The 18,461-nt window shown below is 46.1% G+C and overlaps 1 protein-coding gene across 3 annotated transcripts in view; it reads left to right on the forward strand.

Moving 5' to 3' along the window:
- Positions 1 to 18,461, forward strand: part of FAT2 (FAT atypical cadherin 2) — a 249,212-nt gene that overhangs the window by 112,643 nt on the left and 118,108 nt on the right. For all 3 annotated transcript variants that reach the window (XM_085617672.1, XM_085617673.1, XM_085617674.1), the window contains exons 5-6: positions 1,782 to 2,093; positions 15,772 to 15,982. In XM_085617672.1, the coding sequence (XP_085473798.1) occupies positions 1,782 to 2,093; positions 15,772 to 15,982 (523 nt within the window). The remainder of the gene's footprint in view (positions 1 to 1,781; positions 2,094 to 15,771; positions 15,983 to 18,461) is intronic.

The following is an 18,461-nucleotide window of genomic DNA, read 5'->3' on the forward strand; positions in this document are numbered from 1 at the left end:
AAAAATAAATTCTTCATATTTCTACCATGATGCCTGTGCACACCGTCGCTGCCAAGGACGTAAGGGTTCCTGTAGTTTCTCACTCATATCCGCGGGTCAGTGCACTGGTGCATTATAAGAAACGTCTACCCTGTCATTTTAGAATGGCACCTAAGGCTGAGCTATGGACATGCAATACTGATAGCTCTTGTGAGGACTGTGACCTGGTCACTGTCAGTCACTCAGAGACAGTGAATGGGAAGAGATGGAGAGGATTGTGGTCTCCCTTCCTGCACATAAACAATCTATGGAGCTAGGGTGCCTGCTTTGGCACTATGCTGTTAAATTTGGCGCCAGCGCAGGGGGAAATGCAGGACTGCACCATATTCTTGTAAATATGGTGATGCCCTGCATTTCTAAAGTGACGGAGCGTGTCGTTAGCCTTCTTAGCTTAACGCTTCACCACTTTATTTGTAAATATGCCCCTTAATTAATCTCTGTCTCGACGCATCATGTTTCTTTCAGTTCAATGTTCTTCTATGAACAACAAGTGAAAGATGAAATTCTTGAATTAACCTCGGCCACTGGTGATTATGCTGAATTTCACTTCATAACTCTGTTTGCTCATTATGCCACAGCAGACAGAGAACAACCGTATGCCAATAAGCCATGATCCTGCTGCAAGAGAACAGTGAGGCCCGAACAGCAAAAGCACCTCCCGCCTGAATGAAGATATACGCTACTTCGGAATGGTTTCAGTCTTGTTGAGTACCATCAGTGAGGTGCAGCTTGAGTTTGATGGCACACAGTGGGCTACAGGGCATGGTGATATCTGTCGATGTTTGTGCATTGCACTGATAAAGAAAAGTGATGGCAGGATACCTAAATTAGCATCAGCCACTGATAATTGCTCTTGACTGCATTTAAGTTCATCATTTGTTGCTGATTGAATCACTCCGTATAGGGCACAACCATATGTATATCCACCATGGTCCTGTTCCAAATGGAAGAGTCAGAATGAACTTCCAGCCACACCTCTGAGAGGGAACAAAAGCAAACCCAGACCAGTTTTAGTGTAATTGGGCCTCATGAGTGAGGTGCAACTTAAATCCTATGGCACAGTGAGCTACGGGATCTGGGCATGTACCATTGCACTTAGTGCATCACAATAAGAGGAACAAAAAGTGATGGGTGGGAGGCTTGAATTAATCTTAGGCACTGGTAAGTACTCTCAACTGCTTTTCATTCCATGATTTTTTGTTCATTGTGCCACTTCAGGCAGGGAGCAGTCATATGCACATCAACCTTGGTCTTGCTCCAATTGACCCTTCACTATTTTTTTGTATTGTAGAAAGAGCACTTTTCATTCAATTTATTGCTGAAGAAACATCTTAATTGACTTATAAAGTGTAGTGTGTATAATTGCACTCATTTAACAATTCCTTGTACCAACAAAGCATTGTAGCTCATCTGTAGCAGTTTCGTGCTATAAAAAAACATTGAATGAAACAAAAATAGATGATATTTCTATTGGTTGGCGATAACTGAAAATCAATTGGTAATGAACTATTGTTCAGTTATAGCTTGGCTATTCCATTTAGTTGTTACTTGAATGGTATATTTTTCTTTCTTTAAATAAGTACAGCTATGTGATTATATTTAAACTTGCTCTGATGTTTCTTTGGGAATGAGTTTGTACTTACAATCTAGTAATGAATGATATGGTATAATCCCTGATGTACCATTCTTAAATTGATGTCCTGACTGACTAAATATTTTCTGCTAACTCACTCTTCTTGTAGGTCGCAGTCTCAGACAATGGGAACCCCCCACTGCAGTCGAACTCCCGGGTCATCATCCAGGTCCTAGATGCCAATGACAATGCCCCAACCTTCCTCCAGAAACGCTTCAGTGTCCAACTCCCAGAAAGACTTAGTTCTGTGGACCCCACTAATATCTACAGGCTGGTGGCCTCTGACCAGGATGAAGGGTTGAATGCCCAGGTTACATACAGCTTGCAGGATCAAGAAGATGACATTTTCTCCATCCACCCCACCTCTGGTCTTGTCTTCTCCAGGAGTACCTTTCGTGCTGGAGAATACAACATACTTACAGTAAGTCTACGTGGCGCGCTTGAGGGGTATTCATGAGTGACTTGCAATGTATGTAATATTGATACTGCAAGGCTGTGCCCTACCAAAGAATGGAAGTGCCACTTTTTGGCGCAGCCAGTAGAGAGTGAGGACAAGCAAGAAACAAGATCTTCAGAGGCTCCAGGTGTGGTGTAAGAACAGGGTAAAATATAGGATTCACTAATGAGAATTGTAAGTAATGTATCTTAAAAATCTCTCTTCCACTTTACATGAAGTGGTAAAACAACACCTAATCATTCCACATTGAATTGCTTTAATGTCCGGTGTAACATATCTACTACTAGGCCCTCATTAGGATGTTGGTCGGACTGCAACCGATGGCCTGTCTGTTGCCGTCTGACCGACATCTAGTGCTGCGTTTTGACTGCCGCATTATGATGCACGGCTGTCGGAGGCAGCATGCGGAGGGACCGACCGATGATTCTGATGGACTCAAGGAGCCCGTCCGACCGCTGGTCGGAATGTAAACCCCTAGAATGGGGCGGTGCCTGCTCAGGCACCCCCATAGGGATTACGATGTCCCTTTCAAGTAGCCTTTCAATGGCGGAAAAATTGATGTTTTCAACCGCCTTATGGGCGGTTGCATCCTAATTGAGTCGGATAGAACCGCTGACTACTAGTCGGTCATTTTATATTCCGACATGATGCTGGTTGGAGGCTCTGCCGACCAGCATCGTAATCAGATCCCTAGTTTTGCACAGCCAAATGTGTGCAATACGTACTTGAGGAATCACAAGCTTGCCTCCTGTCTAGGAATTGTGGATGTATTCCTGATCCTGAGAATTTTCTGATATCTCAGATATCAGACTCACCTCTTCTTCCCAGGACTCTCTTTTCAGTCACCGATCATGTAACCTCTTAGGGTCTGTCCTGAGGTTACAAATGATATTTTCTTTCTCAATTATTTAATCTTTATGATAATGATGTGCTTTGATTGGTTTCTGCCCTTTTCACTTGACTGTTTTGTACTGTTTTCACTTAAAATGTTTCTGTGGAGAAATCATGTACTTGTGCACGTCAACCTCCTTCGTCCATTCCTCGCATTCCTTCTCTGTTGCACCCCTTAGAGTGAATGTGAATTGGGCAAGCTAGGGGTATGAGAACCAACTGCTACCACAGACTTTCCCTTTTTAGGTTGCAGACTACCAGACAGCATAGTGGTCTGGTTTGCTAAATACATCCTGGGGACATTCAGAGAGTTGACCTAGGTTCACATTTTGTGGCTTTCTATTTGCTGACTTTATTTCCTATAGGCTGTCCAGCTCAAGTTCGTCCCTCCCAATGCCCAAACCTGGTTTACTGTATTCTACCACAAACTCGCTTTCTTTAAGCAGGCCTTTAAATCTTGTTCTTATCTTGTCATATTTGCTGTGCATTCAAAGACAGAGGTCAAATGTCAGGCTGTGTCTTCCAGGGAGCTTGGAGTTTATTTTTCTTTCTCTGACTTCAAAGTAGAGGATTTATGTGGCAGTCATGCTAGTTTGTGAGGATCTGCTTGAAGAAGGCTGTTCAGATGCTAATTTTGTTTTCTAACACACAACAAAATCTAAATGTCTGTAAATGAACTGTGCTGATGATCAAATCAATAGACTGGGTGATGACGTTTCCATACATTATCGTTTGTGCACTGTATATGATTAACAGTAAAACTGTATTTGGATGCAAATGTAATGGTTATATCAATTCAAGATGTGTTGTCTGTAATGGCAGCACACTACCAATACCATGCATTCCACATTACCCCACTCCACTTTACTCTGCACCACTCCACGCCACTGCACTCTACTTTGTACCACTCCACGCTTCGCAGCTCCACTCCACGCTGCGTGACTGCACTCTTCTATGCACCACTCAAGTCTACGCCTGTCTACTCTACACCATTCCACTGTGCACTCTGTCATTGCACACTACCCCACGCTACTCTACTACCACTGCACCCATCGCAACTGCACTCTACACCACTCCACGTCACTCCCCTCTATGGCACCCTACTCTGCAACACTGCACTATATGCCACTGCATTCTTCTCTGTGGCACTGCACTCTACGCCACTCTACTCTGTGCCACTACAATTTATGCTACTGCTCCCCACCCCCCTCTACTATACACCACTGCACTTTACGACAGTATACTATGCAACACTGCACTCTTTGCCACTCTATGCCACTGACCTCGACACCACTGAACTCTATGTTATTTACCCCTAAGCAACTGAACTCTACGCCACTGCACTCTACGCCAATTCACTCGAAGCCACTCTAATCTACTCTGCACCACTGCACTCTACAACACTATATACCACTGCACTTTACGCTACTTCACTCTACTCTGAAACAATCTACTCTTCCACTGCACTCTACGCCACTATATTGCAATCTGCACCACACCACAATACTTCTCGTCACACCACTTCATTCCTCGCCACTGCATTCTAAGCATCTGCACTCTACACCAATGCACTGTATGCCTACCTACTCTGCACCACTGCACTGTACGCCACTATACTCTTCTCTATGCCACTGCACTTTATACCACTCTACTCTACACCTTCGCACTCTACGTCACTTTACTTTGCAACGCTGTATGCCACTGCACTCTACACCAGTGGACTCTACACCACTCTACTCTACACCACTGCACTCTACGACGCTCTACTCTGCAGCACTGCACTCTGTCACTGAACTCTCCGCCACTGAACTCCATGCCACTCTACTCTGCGCCACTCTACTCTGCACCAGTCTACTCTATGTAACTACACTCTACTCTGCACCACTCTTCCCCACTCTTCTGCACTTCTGCACTCTATGCCACTTCACTCTATGCCTCTCTACTCTCCTCTGCATCACTCTACTCTATACCAGTGCACTCTACCCCACTATACTATGCTCTTCGGCACTGCACGTCACACCAATCCACTCTGCACCACTGTACTCCATGCCAATGTACTCTACACCCCTACTCTATACCACTCCAATCTACTCTGCACCACTCCACTCTACACCACTTCACTCTCCTCTGCAACAATCTACTCTACCCCACTGCACACTATGTCAATGCACTTCACACCACTCCACTCCACTCTGTGCCACTCTACTCTATGCTATTGAAGTCAACACTGCACCACTCTACTCGACAGCACTCTACTCTATGCCACTGTGCTCCACGTCACTACTATATACTATTGCACTCTACCCTGCACCACTATACTCCACCCTGCACCACTCTACTCCACTTTACTCTGAAACAGTATACTCTACGCCACTGAACTTTATGCCACTGCACTCTACACCACACTGTGCCACTCCACTTTACGCCACTGCACTCTACGCTGTGCCACTCTATGCCACTGCACTCTAAGCAACTCCACTCTACTTTCAACTACTACACTCTATGCCAATTCACTCTGCACCACTTTACTCAAAACCAATGCACCCTACGGCACTGCACCTATGCCAACAACTTTGCACCACTGCACTTTTCGCTACTATATGCTACAACATTCTAATTTATGTCACTACACTCTACGCCACTTCACTCGATTGTACCCTGCACCACTGTACTATATGTCACTGCGCTCTGCACCACCCTACCCTGTACCACTCTACACTGCACTATATGACACTGCACTGTATGCTACTGTACTGCACTCTAAGCCACTGCACTCTACACCACTCCACTGCACTCTACACCACTGCACCCCTCTTTTTTATGCCAATGCACTCTACATCACTCTGCATCACTCCACTCTTATGTCACTACATTCTACCCTGCACCACTTCACTCTACGTCACTCTACTCTGCAACACTGCTCTCTCGGCCACTGAACTCTCCACCACTCTACTCTGCATCGCTCCACTCTACCCCACTGTTCTCCACGCCAACCCACTCTAATCTACTCTGCCCCACTGCACTCTATGACATTCTACTCTATACCTCTGCACTCTGCACCAATTTACTCTACTATGAAACAATATACTCTATGCCACTTCAGTCTACATCACTCTATTCCACTCTGCACCAATCCACTCTATGCCACTCCACTCTACACCAACGCTCTCTACATCACTTTCCTCAAAACCAATACACTCTATGCCACTACACTCTATACCAATCTACTCTGCACCACTGTACTGTATGCCGCTATACTCTACTATATGACACTGCTCTCTAAGTCACTTTACACCATTGAACTCTGTCACTTTACTCTAAACCGCTCTACGTCGCTGCACTCTACACCAATGTTCTCTACTCCACTCTACTTTTTACCACTGCACTCTACGCCACTTTACTCTGTAGCACTGCACTCTCTGCCACTCATCTCTATGCCACTTTACTCGGTGCCACCTTAGTCTATGCCACTGCACTCTACTGTGCAGCACTCAAAGCCACTCTACTGCACTCCACGCCAATGCACTCCATTCCACTCTAATCTACTGTGCACCACTACACTGTATGCCACTGCTCTCTACACCAGTCTAGGCCACTCCACTCTACACCACTACACACCACTACACTCTACAACACTGCAACACTGTACTCTACACCAATGTACTCTACACCACTACACTATACCACTCCCCTCTACCCTGCACCACTACACTTTACCCTGCACCACTCCACTCTTCACCACTCCACTCAACTCTGAAACAATCTACTCTAGGCCACTATACTCTATGCCATTGCAATCTATACCACTCAACTCCACTCTGTGCCACTCCACTCTACGCTACTGAAATCAATGCTGTGCCACTCTACTCTACATCACTCTACTCTATGTCACTGAGCTCTACCATGCACCACTATAGTCTTCCATCTACTACTCCATTCTACTCTGAAACAATCTCCTCTCCACCACTGTACTTTAAACCACTGCACTCTATGGCAATGCACTCTTCACCACATTACTCAAAACCAATGCACCCTACGCCACTGCACATGTACCAACTTCTTTGCACCAATGCACTATTCACCACCATACTCTCCAACATTCTACTCTATGCCACTGCACGCTACATCACTCTACACCACTGCACTCTATGTAACTTAATTCTATGCCATTATTTTCTACTCTGCACCACTGTACTCTATGTCACTGCTCTCAGCACCACTCTACTATGCACCGTTCTACTCTGTATCACTCTACTTTGCACCACTCTGCTCTACACTTAATGACCCTGCACTCTACAACCTTGCACTCTACGACCCTGCACTTTGACACTCTACTCTGCATGACTGCACTCTATGCCAATGCACTCTACTCTGCACCACTCAGCTCCATACCACTCTATTTCGCTCTACACCACTGCACTCTACACCATTACACTCTACATCATTACTCTATGCCATTGCACTCTATGCCACTTCACTCTATGCCACTCGACTCTACTCCCCTGCAAACTATACCACTGCAATCTACTCAGAATACTCTGCGCCACTGCACTCTACTGTAATCTACATCACTGCACTCTACACCAATGTACTCTACACCACTTTACTCAACACCAATGCATTTTACTCCAATGTACTCTGCACCAATGTGCTTTACACCTCTTCACTATGGACCACTCTACTACACTTTACGATACTCCACTTTACAATATTCCACTCCACGATACTCTACTCTATGATACTCTACTCCATTAAACTCTGCTCCACTGGCACTCTACTCCACTTCATGCCACTGTAGTCTACAGCACTCTATTCCACTCTATGCCATTCTACGATACTACTCCACTCTAAGACAATCTACGCAGCTCCCTCCATGCCACTTTACTCCACTCTATTCTATCACACTACTCCACTCTACTCCACTCCACTCTATGCCACTCCACTCTATGACAATCTACTCTGCAGTACACCACTACTCCATGACTCTCCACTTCACTCCTCTCTATGCCACTCAACTCTACTGTACACCATTCCACACCACTCTACACCACTTCATAACACTCCACTCTACTACACTTTATGGCACCCCACTCCACGCCACTCTCCTTTACCTTACTAACTTTTGGCCATTCTAAATAGCAGCCACTCTGGTGTGCAACCTTGCTAAAACATATTGCCAAAGCCAATAGCTCTTGATTAGGCCAGAGATCATGAAAGCAATACGAAGAACAAAAAGTATACACGATTGAATGAGCCCAGTTCACTTTCGGTGGATTACACACATGGATGAGCCATGCTGCTGTCAATAGAGTGCATCCCACTACCCCTGGCATTCAGGTGACTTCACCTCCATGACATTTACTTTGAAAAAAACTAATTTTAAAGTGCTAATCCTTTTCATGCTCATGTGCTGTAAGAGTAGAATATACGAGATCAATCTATATTCCAAGGTAACCTGTGTATGAGTATTCAACATAGTGGTTCACATTGGCTCATTTAAAGACAACGGATACTTATATAGCAAAGCAATGTAGGGTTCTCCAGTGATCACACAACAAAAAATCTGAGAAAGAACTTGAATGTGTGTATTTACACTGTGGTAACAAGCGACTGCAATCAAAGGAAAAAGCTGGCCCAATTATTCAACAAGAGCCACAGCTCTGTCAATTAGTGACCCAAAAGGTCCTACTCTGCTGCAGTTTCAGCACCATTTTGACTCCTTAAACAGTGGTGGCCGGCACAGGTAGGAGCGGTGAGGCGGTGGGGTAGGGCGTGGGGGTTGCGGAACTCGACATATAATGAGAGAACTTAAGTTAAAATACAAAAATAAATAAAACCACTTACCTTGTGCTCGCTGCATCGCCGAGTCAGCGATGCTGCGAGTGCAAAGTAAGTGGTTTTATTATAATTTAACTTATCCCGTCGTATGTCGAGTTCCCCGACCCCCACCCTGCCACGCCTCACCACTCTTAGCTGTGCCAGCCACCACTGTCCCTAAATGCATTATAAGGTCATCGTCAGGGCATAAGTACATAAAGGACACAGGGAGAGGAAATTAAGCACCTCCAGGGTGAGACAAAAGTCCTCAAGGGACCACTGAATGGAAGAGCTTGATATGAGGAGTATATGTATACTCATGCTATGCAGCATATTATAGAGTAACAGTTTATGGTCACACAGATAGCTCATAAAAGTTGAGTTGACTTTAAATCCTCGGCGGTGGATGATGAGCGTCCACACTTGTAGGAGAAACGTTCCTGCAAGGGAGCGCACGAGGAAGCCGAAAGGAAGAATAAGGAGTGGGGCGGGGGTGCAGCCATCACTGGCCAACCGCGTTTAATCCATTTGACTCCGCGCCCGACTTCCTTCATAGATAGAAAAGAAGCGCCTGAACTGCTGCAGAAGAGCCACTCAACCTCTCTGCAAAAAGGAAGTGCTGCTTACTTACTTTTCACAGTTGATCGGTCCTCGTTATACAAAGTATTTTCACTATAGTGATTATTACATAGAGGTTTTTTTCAAACAACAACTATATTTTGTTCTGACTGTCAACATTCTCCTGTTCTCTCAAGATTTTCCCCAGCATAGGGATTACACAGACCTATATCCTTGTCCTGTTAATTTCAGGGATTGAATCAAGAGGAACCCTCCAGGATCCTGCATTCTGTATCAACCCAATCCAGGGGGGTCGATCCTTACTATAAGGAAAATCTCCCCTATACTCGTACCTTAGTCCCATCCATCCCAGCCTTGAGGAGACCCTTTCCTGCTGCTGTGCCTGCACCTGCTCGGGCATTCTGAGGCTCAGAGCGCCCTGTCATGGCTGTACTCCTGGATCCGCTGCCTGGAACCGCTGGAGATCTTACTCAGGGCCAAGTACTACCCAGTTTATATCCACAAACGCAATGTGCTGGATCTCAGTGAATACTGCACTTACTGCACACCTAGGACCAGCTAAAATCTTACAACATCATAACCCATAACTGCTGTAACTGTGGCACTGCCTCCATGCTTGGAGCTAGCATCGATCCTGACTCGGGTGTCTGGACAAAGGCTGTGTTTGCAGACCTGGGATCTCTCCTGCTCCCTAACCACACCAGTACCCTGCACAAGCCAATGGAGTGACCAGTGCGCGGTCTTCCCGGGGTCTTGGATTGCGTCCTGCCTCAAGGCCGCCACCACTTGTTGTTCCGTTTGCCTGACACAGCTGCCCCGGGTGGTGAACAGGCTTGTCTTTGGGCATTGTGCCCCCTAAGGATTACTCAAAACACACAATGGCACTGCACAGCCGCGCCTCACACTCTGCCACTTACTGACCACAAAAGCATATTAGGGAACACGGAGTGATCTCTGGTAGTGAAGTCCTTGCCCAGACAGGCACAACATTCAATAAGCGATCTTCAAAGCGAGCATTGGCAGGGTCCCCCACCCTCTCTTTTCATACTTAGGAATGCGGGGCCAGTGCAGGCCAGAACTGAACAGTAGCGGCAGGTTTTCTTTTTAGTGTTTTCATTAGTATTGTAGCTTAGAGGCTTGCTATTATCTCGAGAATTCTGTAGAGTTCCATGCGTCTGTGCGTCTGAAAGGTTGGTAGGGTTAGGTAAAAGTCAACCGTACCCCAGACTGATCTCTGAAATACGAGGAGGGCTGAGACAGTCAATCACTCACTAGACTCTCCTATGAAAGGGTAGTAGACTTGGGCCTAAGTCACCTGTCAATTCTGCTTTACATGTTACTGACTCTGCCCCAACCCTTGATGGTGCTATTTCCAAAATATTACTATGTTCCATACTTGTCTGAGAACGAACTAAGTTTCCATCTTTGGACACTTGCCAATTGTAGACTTTTATTATGTTCTTTGTTCCCGACTTAAAATTTTACTTATTCAGTCTTTTACCCATATCAAAATATTTTGCAACACTTGTTTGGGGCAGACGAGAAACTTTTGTACTCAGCGATGGCCATTTAAGTTTCTTTTTTAAACAATCCTCATCAAAACCTTGAGTATGAAGCATGTAAATAAGCAGACTGGTAAGGAGCAGAAATAGCAGTTTCTAAAACTAAGGTAAACAGATAACTACTATCACAAGATCAGTAATCAGAGGGTTAAATCACAGAGTCACTGACAGAACATAGGAAATGGAAATAACATGTGGACATAATATCTTGTCAACAATATCAAGTACTGAGAAGGTAACTGCAAACAGGTAAGTATCGTTGGTTGTTGGTGACCTTTAAAAGTGATGTGGCACAATCCTGGGTTCAAAATCCGATGAGCTTCTTCTTGAAGGGTTCTCTCGCACTTTCTTGCACTAAGGGCCTTATTCACAAAGATTTGGCATAGGGCAGCTCCGCAAGTCCTTTTGATGTGCTGCTCTACGCCAAATTGAAAGGGCAAGAATTCACCAAATCTACAAGATAAGGTGCATTCCTTTCCTTTAACCAGCGTTGGTGCAGAGTTTGGTGCCCAGCGTCAACACAGGCACCCTTATTCTGCTTTGTTGGAAAGATTATTTTTGTGCAGGAAGGTATACCTTCCTGCACAAAAACAATCCATGGAGGTGTTGTCCTCATTCTATTTGTGCTGCAAAATGCTGCTCTGGGAAGGCGTAAGGTTTTGTCGCTGCCCCAGGTTTACATGACTTTGTAAATCTGGGGCAGCATCTAAATCCATGGGTGTTGCGTGGGAACACTCACTGCAATGGCCATGAAATACCTCCTTGACACTGAACTTTGCACTGCCATGTTTTACTCCATATTTATGAGGCCATGCAAATCCATGCAGGGTGGCTTTGCATGGCCTCATAGATATGATTGAGAGGCCAGCGCCACAGGAGCATCTAAAAAAGTGACGTACTGGTGGTGCAGGCCTCTTATAAATAACCCCCTAGGTTTACTGTCTCGCTTTGACTCACTCAGTCTCACACTGTCTCACTAATTACTGCAGTCTCACTCATTCAACTCTGACCCACTCTGTCTCCCTTAGTCCCTCACTCATTGTCACTCATTCTGAATTACTCAGCCTTACTGTGCCTCACACACAGTAACACTCAGTTACACTCAATGTCATTCTGCCTCACTCACATTCATTCTCACACATGCTTGTTTTTTACTTACTCATTCTCACTCACTCTGATGTAAACCTTCACTTTAACTCACACACATAGTCACACAGAAATGCTCACAGTGCTGGAATGGCACAGGCACCTTCATGCCCCTGTGTCAGCAATCAAAGAGTGACATTAGCTGCTTTAGTTTGTTGCTGGACATGAGGCGGGTCTGCCTTTTATTTTTATTGTACCAAAAGTGAATTATTATTCACTCTTGATACAATAAAAATGGACCACAGAACAAGGAGGGTGTAGTGCAGCTGTGGAGCCCATAAAGGTGGGCCGCCACTGGTCCAGGGACACCCATCCATCGGACCAATCAATCCACTCAATCATCCATCCTTTCACGTATCCACCCCACGATCATCCATCCATTCATCCATCCTATCAATCATCCAATCAATCCTTTTGCTTATCCATCCACCCTTTTGCTCCATCTATTCATCCTTTCACTACATTCATCCATCATCCTTCCTTTGGCTCATCAGGCTATCCACCCTTTCACTCAGCCATCCATCCTTACACCCATCCATCCACCCTTCGTTCCATCCATCCATCCAGCCACTCATACATCTCTCCATACCTTGTAACTCAGCCATCCGTCCTTTCACTCAATCATCCATCTATCCATCTAGTCATCCATCCTACAATTCGCCCTATCTCTCATCCATTCATCCATCATTTCATTCAGACATCCATCTACCCTGCCTTAAAATCATCCAGCCTTTTGTCATTCATCCATATTTTTTCACTCCACCCATTCATCCACTCATCCATCCTTTTACACTTTCACTCATCCATCCGTCCTTTCACTCATTCTTCCATCCATCCATCCTTTCTCTCATCATCCATCCATCCTTTCACTCCTCCATCCATTCACCCTTTCATCCATCTATTCATCCTCTGTTTCATGCTTACTCCCTCTCTTCCTTTCACTCTTCCATTCTTACATCCATCCTTCACACATTAATCCATGCATCTATCCATCCACCATTTCATCCATCCATCCATCCGTCTATCCATCCATCCATCCATCCATCCATCCATCCATCCGTCCATCCCTTCATCCTTTCATTCACTCACCCTCCCAAGTTCATTGTTAACCTTTGTCTGCCAAGTTACAGACAGAAGAGGCCCACCAAGAACCCCACTCCCTCCATAGTTGCTAAAGCAGGGAGGGGCATGAGGTGGGGGCGGGGGTGACGATGCCTCTGATGCAGAGGCTTAACTGCACATCTACCTCTTAGTCTACTCATGCAATTGTTGTCTGTTTTTGGCAGTTGGCAGCTGGTTCCTTTCTTCTCTTGGGCCTCTACTGAGTCCAGATAAGGAGCAGTCTGTATGCTCAGCTCCATCATGTTTTTTTTCGAAGTGAAAACATATGCAGTACTAAACACATGTTACTGTCAGGAGAGCAGCCCCCTGCACCCCTTCTATAGCCGGCCCCTCTGTGATAATCAGCAAATTGTTGCCACCCACTCCCTCATTGTCCTATCCCACTCCCAGTCATTGAAGTACACAGACTTTTGTAACTCCTCCCAGGGCCCCTGCCAATGCGCCCCAAAAGCAACAAGATCCATGTCATCCTAATTCAGTACTACCGCTCATGTGATGTCACGGCTGTGGCTTGGGCCTGCAGGTCGAAGAAAACCTTGCCCGGCTGAAGACTGAGCAGTAGGACATCTGCAGAGTTCGCTAGAGTTCAACCAGGAGATGAAGCACACCTCCTCAGAGTACTAATTTCTTTTCAGCTGCTCTGTTTATTCTCCCTGTTTTTGACTCTTAACCGAGGGTGGCAGGGTAATGCTTCTTTTGCCCATGAACACCAGTCACCACTGGTAAGTATAGATTTACTATCCTTAACTCCTATCTATAGTTAAACATTGCTTACCCATAGAAGCTTACCTTCACAATATTTTTGTCCTCAATGTTTTTGACACATGATATCTCTGCTTCTGATATTCTGTCAAAATTCCAAATCACAGGAGTTGCAAAGCTTTAATAGGGATTTCAAGCTGCAGCACAGGTAGATCCTCCTACAGTGTGCAACTCTGGCGAAAACCCTCTTGCCAGTATATTGCAGATGTACCCCTGAGCTGTTTCATTTCTCTAGAGGTGAAACTGGGTCAGAGGCAGGGGATTGTTTGAGGTGTGGCAGCTCCCCCAAATAAATGCACTTCTGGCTTGGTAGTTAGGTCTAGGGGGGAAATTAGTCAGGTCTGCTTTCTCATTGTAGGTTTTTCTAATTGTTCTAATTGCACTAAGAAGTTTTAACGTTAATTTTTTGGATTGGGAACTTAAATATATATAGTGACGGGTTAACCAAAAAGTAGTAAACTGCAGCCATAAAAGTTCTCCTTGAATAGATGCAAAGTGACTCCTTTTTGGATTTCACAAATATTGTCAGTAGTAGTCTTGGAAAGCTGCACCACTCTCAAATTTCCAGGCATTCTACTGACAAACAAACACAAACAAACACAAGGGAATGTGGCGAATGCTTGCAAATAGTCTATTGGTAATAGCTTTGGGTAGCATTCCGACCCACCGTTTTGTGCCCCGTGTGCCACTCCAGACGGAAGCCCACCTATTCAATTCATTGTAACAGTCCATCCAAACCCTGGTCATTTCTCCCATCCACCTTGCGCCCCACCACTTTTTTAGTTGGGAAATTTGAGATTCACACTCTCGAATCTCACTGGCTAAGCTATGCCCCTGGTCAGACAAACACACTCCGAGCCTGGAAACATGTGCACCAGTACAGGGAGTACAACGATATTGGGGCAGGGAGGCACTTGCAGCTGAAGAGGCATACTTACATTTTTGCCAAGGAAGTTCTCACATTTTGGAAAGGTTAGATACCTACTAATGGACCAAGTGAAGAAAGCGAACCTACTGTTACAAGAATTGAGAAAACACTGACGCTGGGACAGAGAATACATTGATGCCTGGTTATGAAAAACATCTACACCATGGCAGAAAGGCAATCATCTTTTTACTAAGCAGATTTGGGTCTTGATTTAGAATTTGGCAGAGTGTGTACTCTGCCACTTTTGTGGCACCCTCTCTGCCAAACCGATAGTCCGCCTGCCCTACTTTGATTTTGGCAGTCCCAAACATAAAAAGTAGACAAATTACTCCCACAACCTGGGAGAAAATTTCCTGGGTTTCAGTGTCATTTATGTTTTGTTCTTTAGAAACAAACTTCACGTTTGAGAGGTTTGTTTATGGAAAACAAAAAAACAGCAGCTGCCCAACAAACGCTCAATGCCTTCAGAGGAGCTGCCATGGCAGCAGCTTCTATGATGGGAAAGAGGTCTCTGTAGGGTCGTTGGAGATCTCAAAATATGGAAGGTGCTAGTGGTGCCAGGGTGGTGGAGGGAAGACCTCTGCCCCATGACAGGAGGCTGACCACCCGCCAAAGTCTGGATCAGACCCTTTGACACTAGGGACAGCAGCTCCAGTCAAAAGTCTCAAAAGTTTCTACCGCAATGTTAAGGCCCTTCAGGGCTATATATAATTTCTGCTGTGAATAACGTTTCTATAAGGGGCCAGGCTTATACGTCCATCCATACACAAACCCCATCACCATCTATCTCTTGCATTAATCTCCACAACCTAATCTCAGCTTTTGTCTCTGGCAGGTGAAAGCGACAGACGGCGGGAGTCCTCCACGGTCCTCCACCGTGCGTCTGCATGTGCAGTGGATTCCCCTTCCTTCCCCAACAGCGCAACCACTGGCCTTCGATGAGCCGCACTTTAACTTCGCCATCATGGAGACAGATCCAGTCAATCAAATGGTGGGCGTCATCAGCACGGAGTTCACCAGCAGCCAGCTCTGGTTCGAGATCACTGGTAAATCATTCACACCAGTCCCTTGGAAGGAAGGCTGGGAGGGATCACTCTTAGCCCTCAAATTATCAAAAGAGGCTGATGTGGCACTAATTACCCAAGTTAGAACACAGAATCCTTCCCCCGCAGCAGATACATTACTATCCATGTGGTGACACTAGGGTCGTCCAATATATCTTTGTTGCCAGATTGGCCAGGTCTATAGGATAATTGGAACATTCAATCTGTGCCATTGTCCGACTGGTCACTGCCTGGGGAACTGCAGATGTTCCAGTGCCTGCTTCCTCCAGGACATCTACTAATGCCAAATTGTTATGGTCGACTGAGAGTCAATTTGGTATTGTGTTTGAGTCTGCTTCCCACCATAACCAAGATCATGCTACGACTGGCAACTAGTGTTGTATCCACCAGATCTTATCTTCAATTTATTTCAATGTATAAGTGGCACTTTGGTCGAGTTTATGGTCGCAAAGGAGCAATACACCTCTGGCCCGTGCCATGCATGAAATGTGTTGAGTGCTAGTGGCCTCCTCCAACACCTCTTTTACCCCCCAGCCAGCAAGGTGTTGAAACGCACATTCCCTGCATGACAGGCAGTGCACCACAGTTACATTCAGACCCAATATTCATTCCCAGAAAGCTAATAAGAGAAGATAGCCTTATGGGACCCTGTGTGCTTGTATGGTAGTGAGGTGGTGGGGAGCCGAAAGGTGGAATGGGGTCGGGGGGGTTGCGAAGCGTTCTCTTGAATATCCAATGTTTAGGAATTGATCTGAAGGGAAGTGGAAAGAGCCTGGGGTTGCGTAGCGCGGATATAAAATGACACTTTATTTTATATATGCAAATAGTGCTGTCTAGCTTATCTCCAAGCATGCTTCTTTTGGAAAATGATGTGCCTGTGGCGCAAACACATCCTTGCTCAAGGCTGCGCACTATAGTTAAGTGCAGAAGCTGGGCTTTAAATTCGTTTTCTCAGGTTCCATTAGTCACGGTTTAGTTGCTCTACAACACCCCCTCCAGGCTGTCACAGCGACAGAGGAACATTTCCTTCGGATTGACTAGTGCCTGCCCTTGATGGCGACGGTCAATCTATGACACACATTCTGTTATTGGGCTCTGGAAACACAGCCGAGCTCCTAAGAGACTTGGACATATGGGGATGTAGAGAACGCGACCCCCCCCCCCCCCCCTGCTAGGCCCAAGTCCGGCCGGGACACCTGTACACGGCAGGCTGCAGGCTGCAGGCGGGAAGGCCGAGTCTGGCGGCCAGGGATGAGGCTGGCGTGCAAGCACGTGACCTTCAGCGGCGACATTAACTTGGCTGTATCCCTCCTGACATCACTACTCCCTGGGATGCTGGCATCTGTGTCTGGATATGTCCACTGAGTGGGTCTGTCTGTCATTAGCAAACCTTCTTTAGCACCAGATTGTACTGAGCCTGCACACGTCTGAGGCAGGGAGCCTCCGTACATTTCCTCCCCTTCCCCCACCATCAGAGGTTAGGGCTGCACACCTCAGAGACAGGGAACCTACCTAGCTGACAAAACACCCCAACACCAGGATGCAGTGTGTGCACACACCAGAGCAGGGAACTTGTCTATCACTAAACCATCACCAAGACTGTCTAAACGTCCCCAAGGCTGTCTATCTGCACCCACAGCAGTCTATCTGCACCCCAAACAGTCTACCTGTACCCGAGACCATCTATCTGCACCCCAAACAGTCTACCTGTACCCGAGACCATCTATCTGCACACCAAACAGTCTATCATTACCCAAGGCTGTCTATCTGTATCCCAAACAGTCTACCTGTAGCAAAGACTGGTTATCTGCACCCAAGCCTGTCTCTCTGCACAAGTGAGAAACACAGAGTTTCGCTATCACAAGCTATTGCCAGACTCACAGCATAAATAGCGCCTCTGCACCCCAGGACAGCGATCACCCCTATCACTATCCATCCCATCACCAGAGCTTAAGGCTGCACACCTCAGTGACAACTGACCTATGTAGCTAACAACAAATCCTCAGCACCAGGATGCAGTGTGCTGGACACCCCAGAGACAGGCAGCGTCTCTATAATTAAACCATCACCAACACCACAACACAAGGCAGTCTATCTGTGCACATGAGAAACAGTAAGTTTCAGTATCACAACCATTCACAGCCAGAGAGCAGCAGTAGACTCTCAGCACACCTCAGAGGCAGGGAGCTTCTCTTCCCCAGCCTTAGATCATAAGGCACTCTATCTGTACAACACAGAGAGGGGCCATTTCTCTACCAGGCACCAGGCCCAGTGCCAGTTTGTATGTACACCTCACACACAGGGAGCAGACAACAACCCCTTACAGGATCAGAGCCAATGGAAATGTTTCTGCACACCTCATAGTGAGGGGACATCTTCTACTAAGCTGCATTGGAAACAAGCTTGTGTGCCCCTTGTGAAGGGACAGTCTTCCGTCTCTGCTTCCCACTGGGTCCCCTCT

This window comes from Triturus cristatus, chromosome 7 (genome assembly GCF_964204655.1).
Source record: "Triturus cristatus chromosome 7, aTriCri1.1, whole genome shotgun sequence".
Lineage (NCBI taxonomy): Eukaryota > Metazoa > Chordata > Amphibia > Caudata > Salamandridae > Triturus > Triturus cristatus.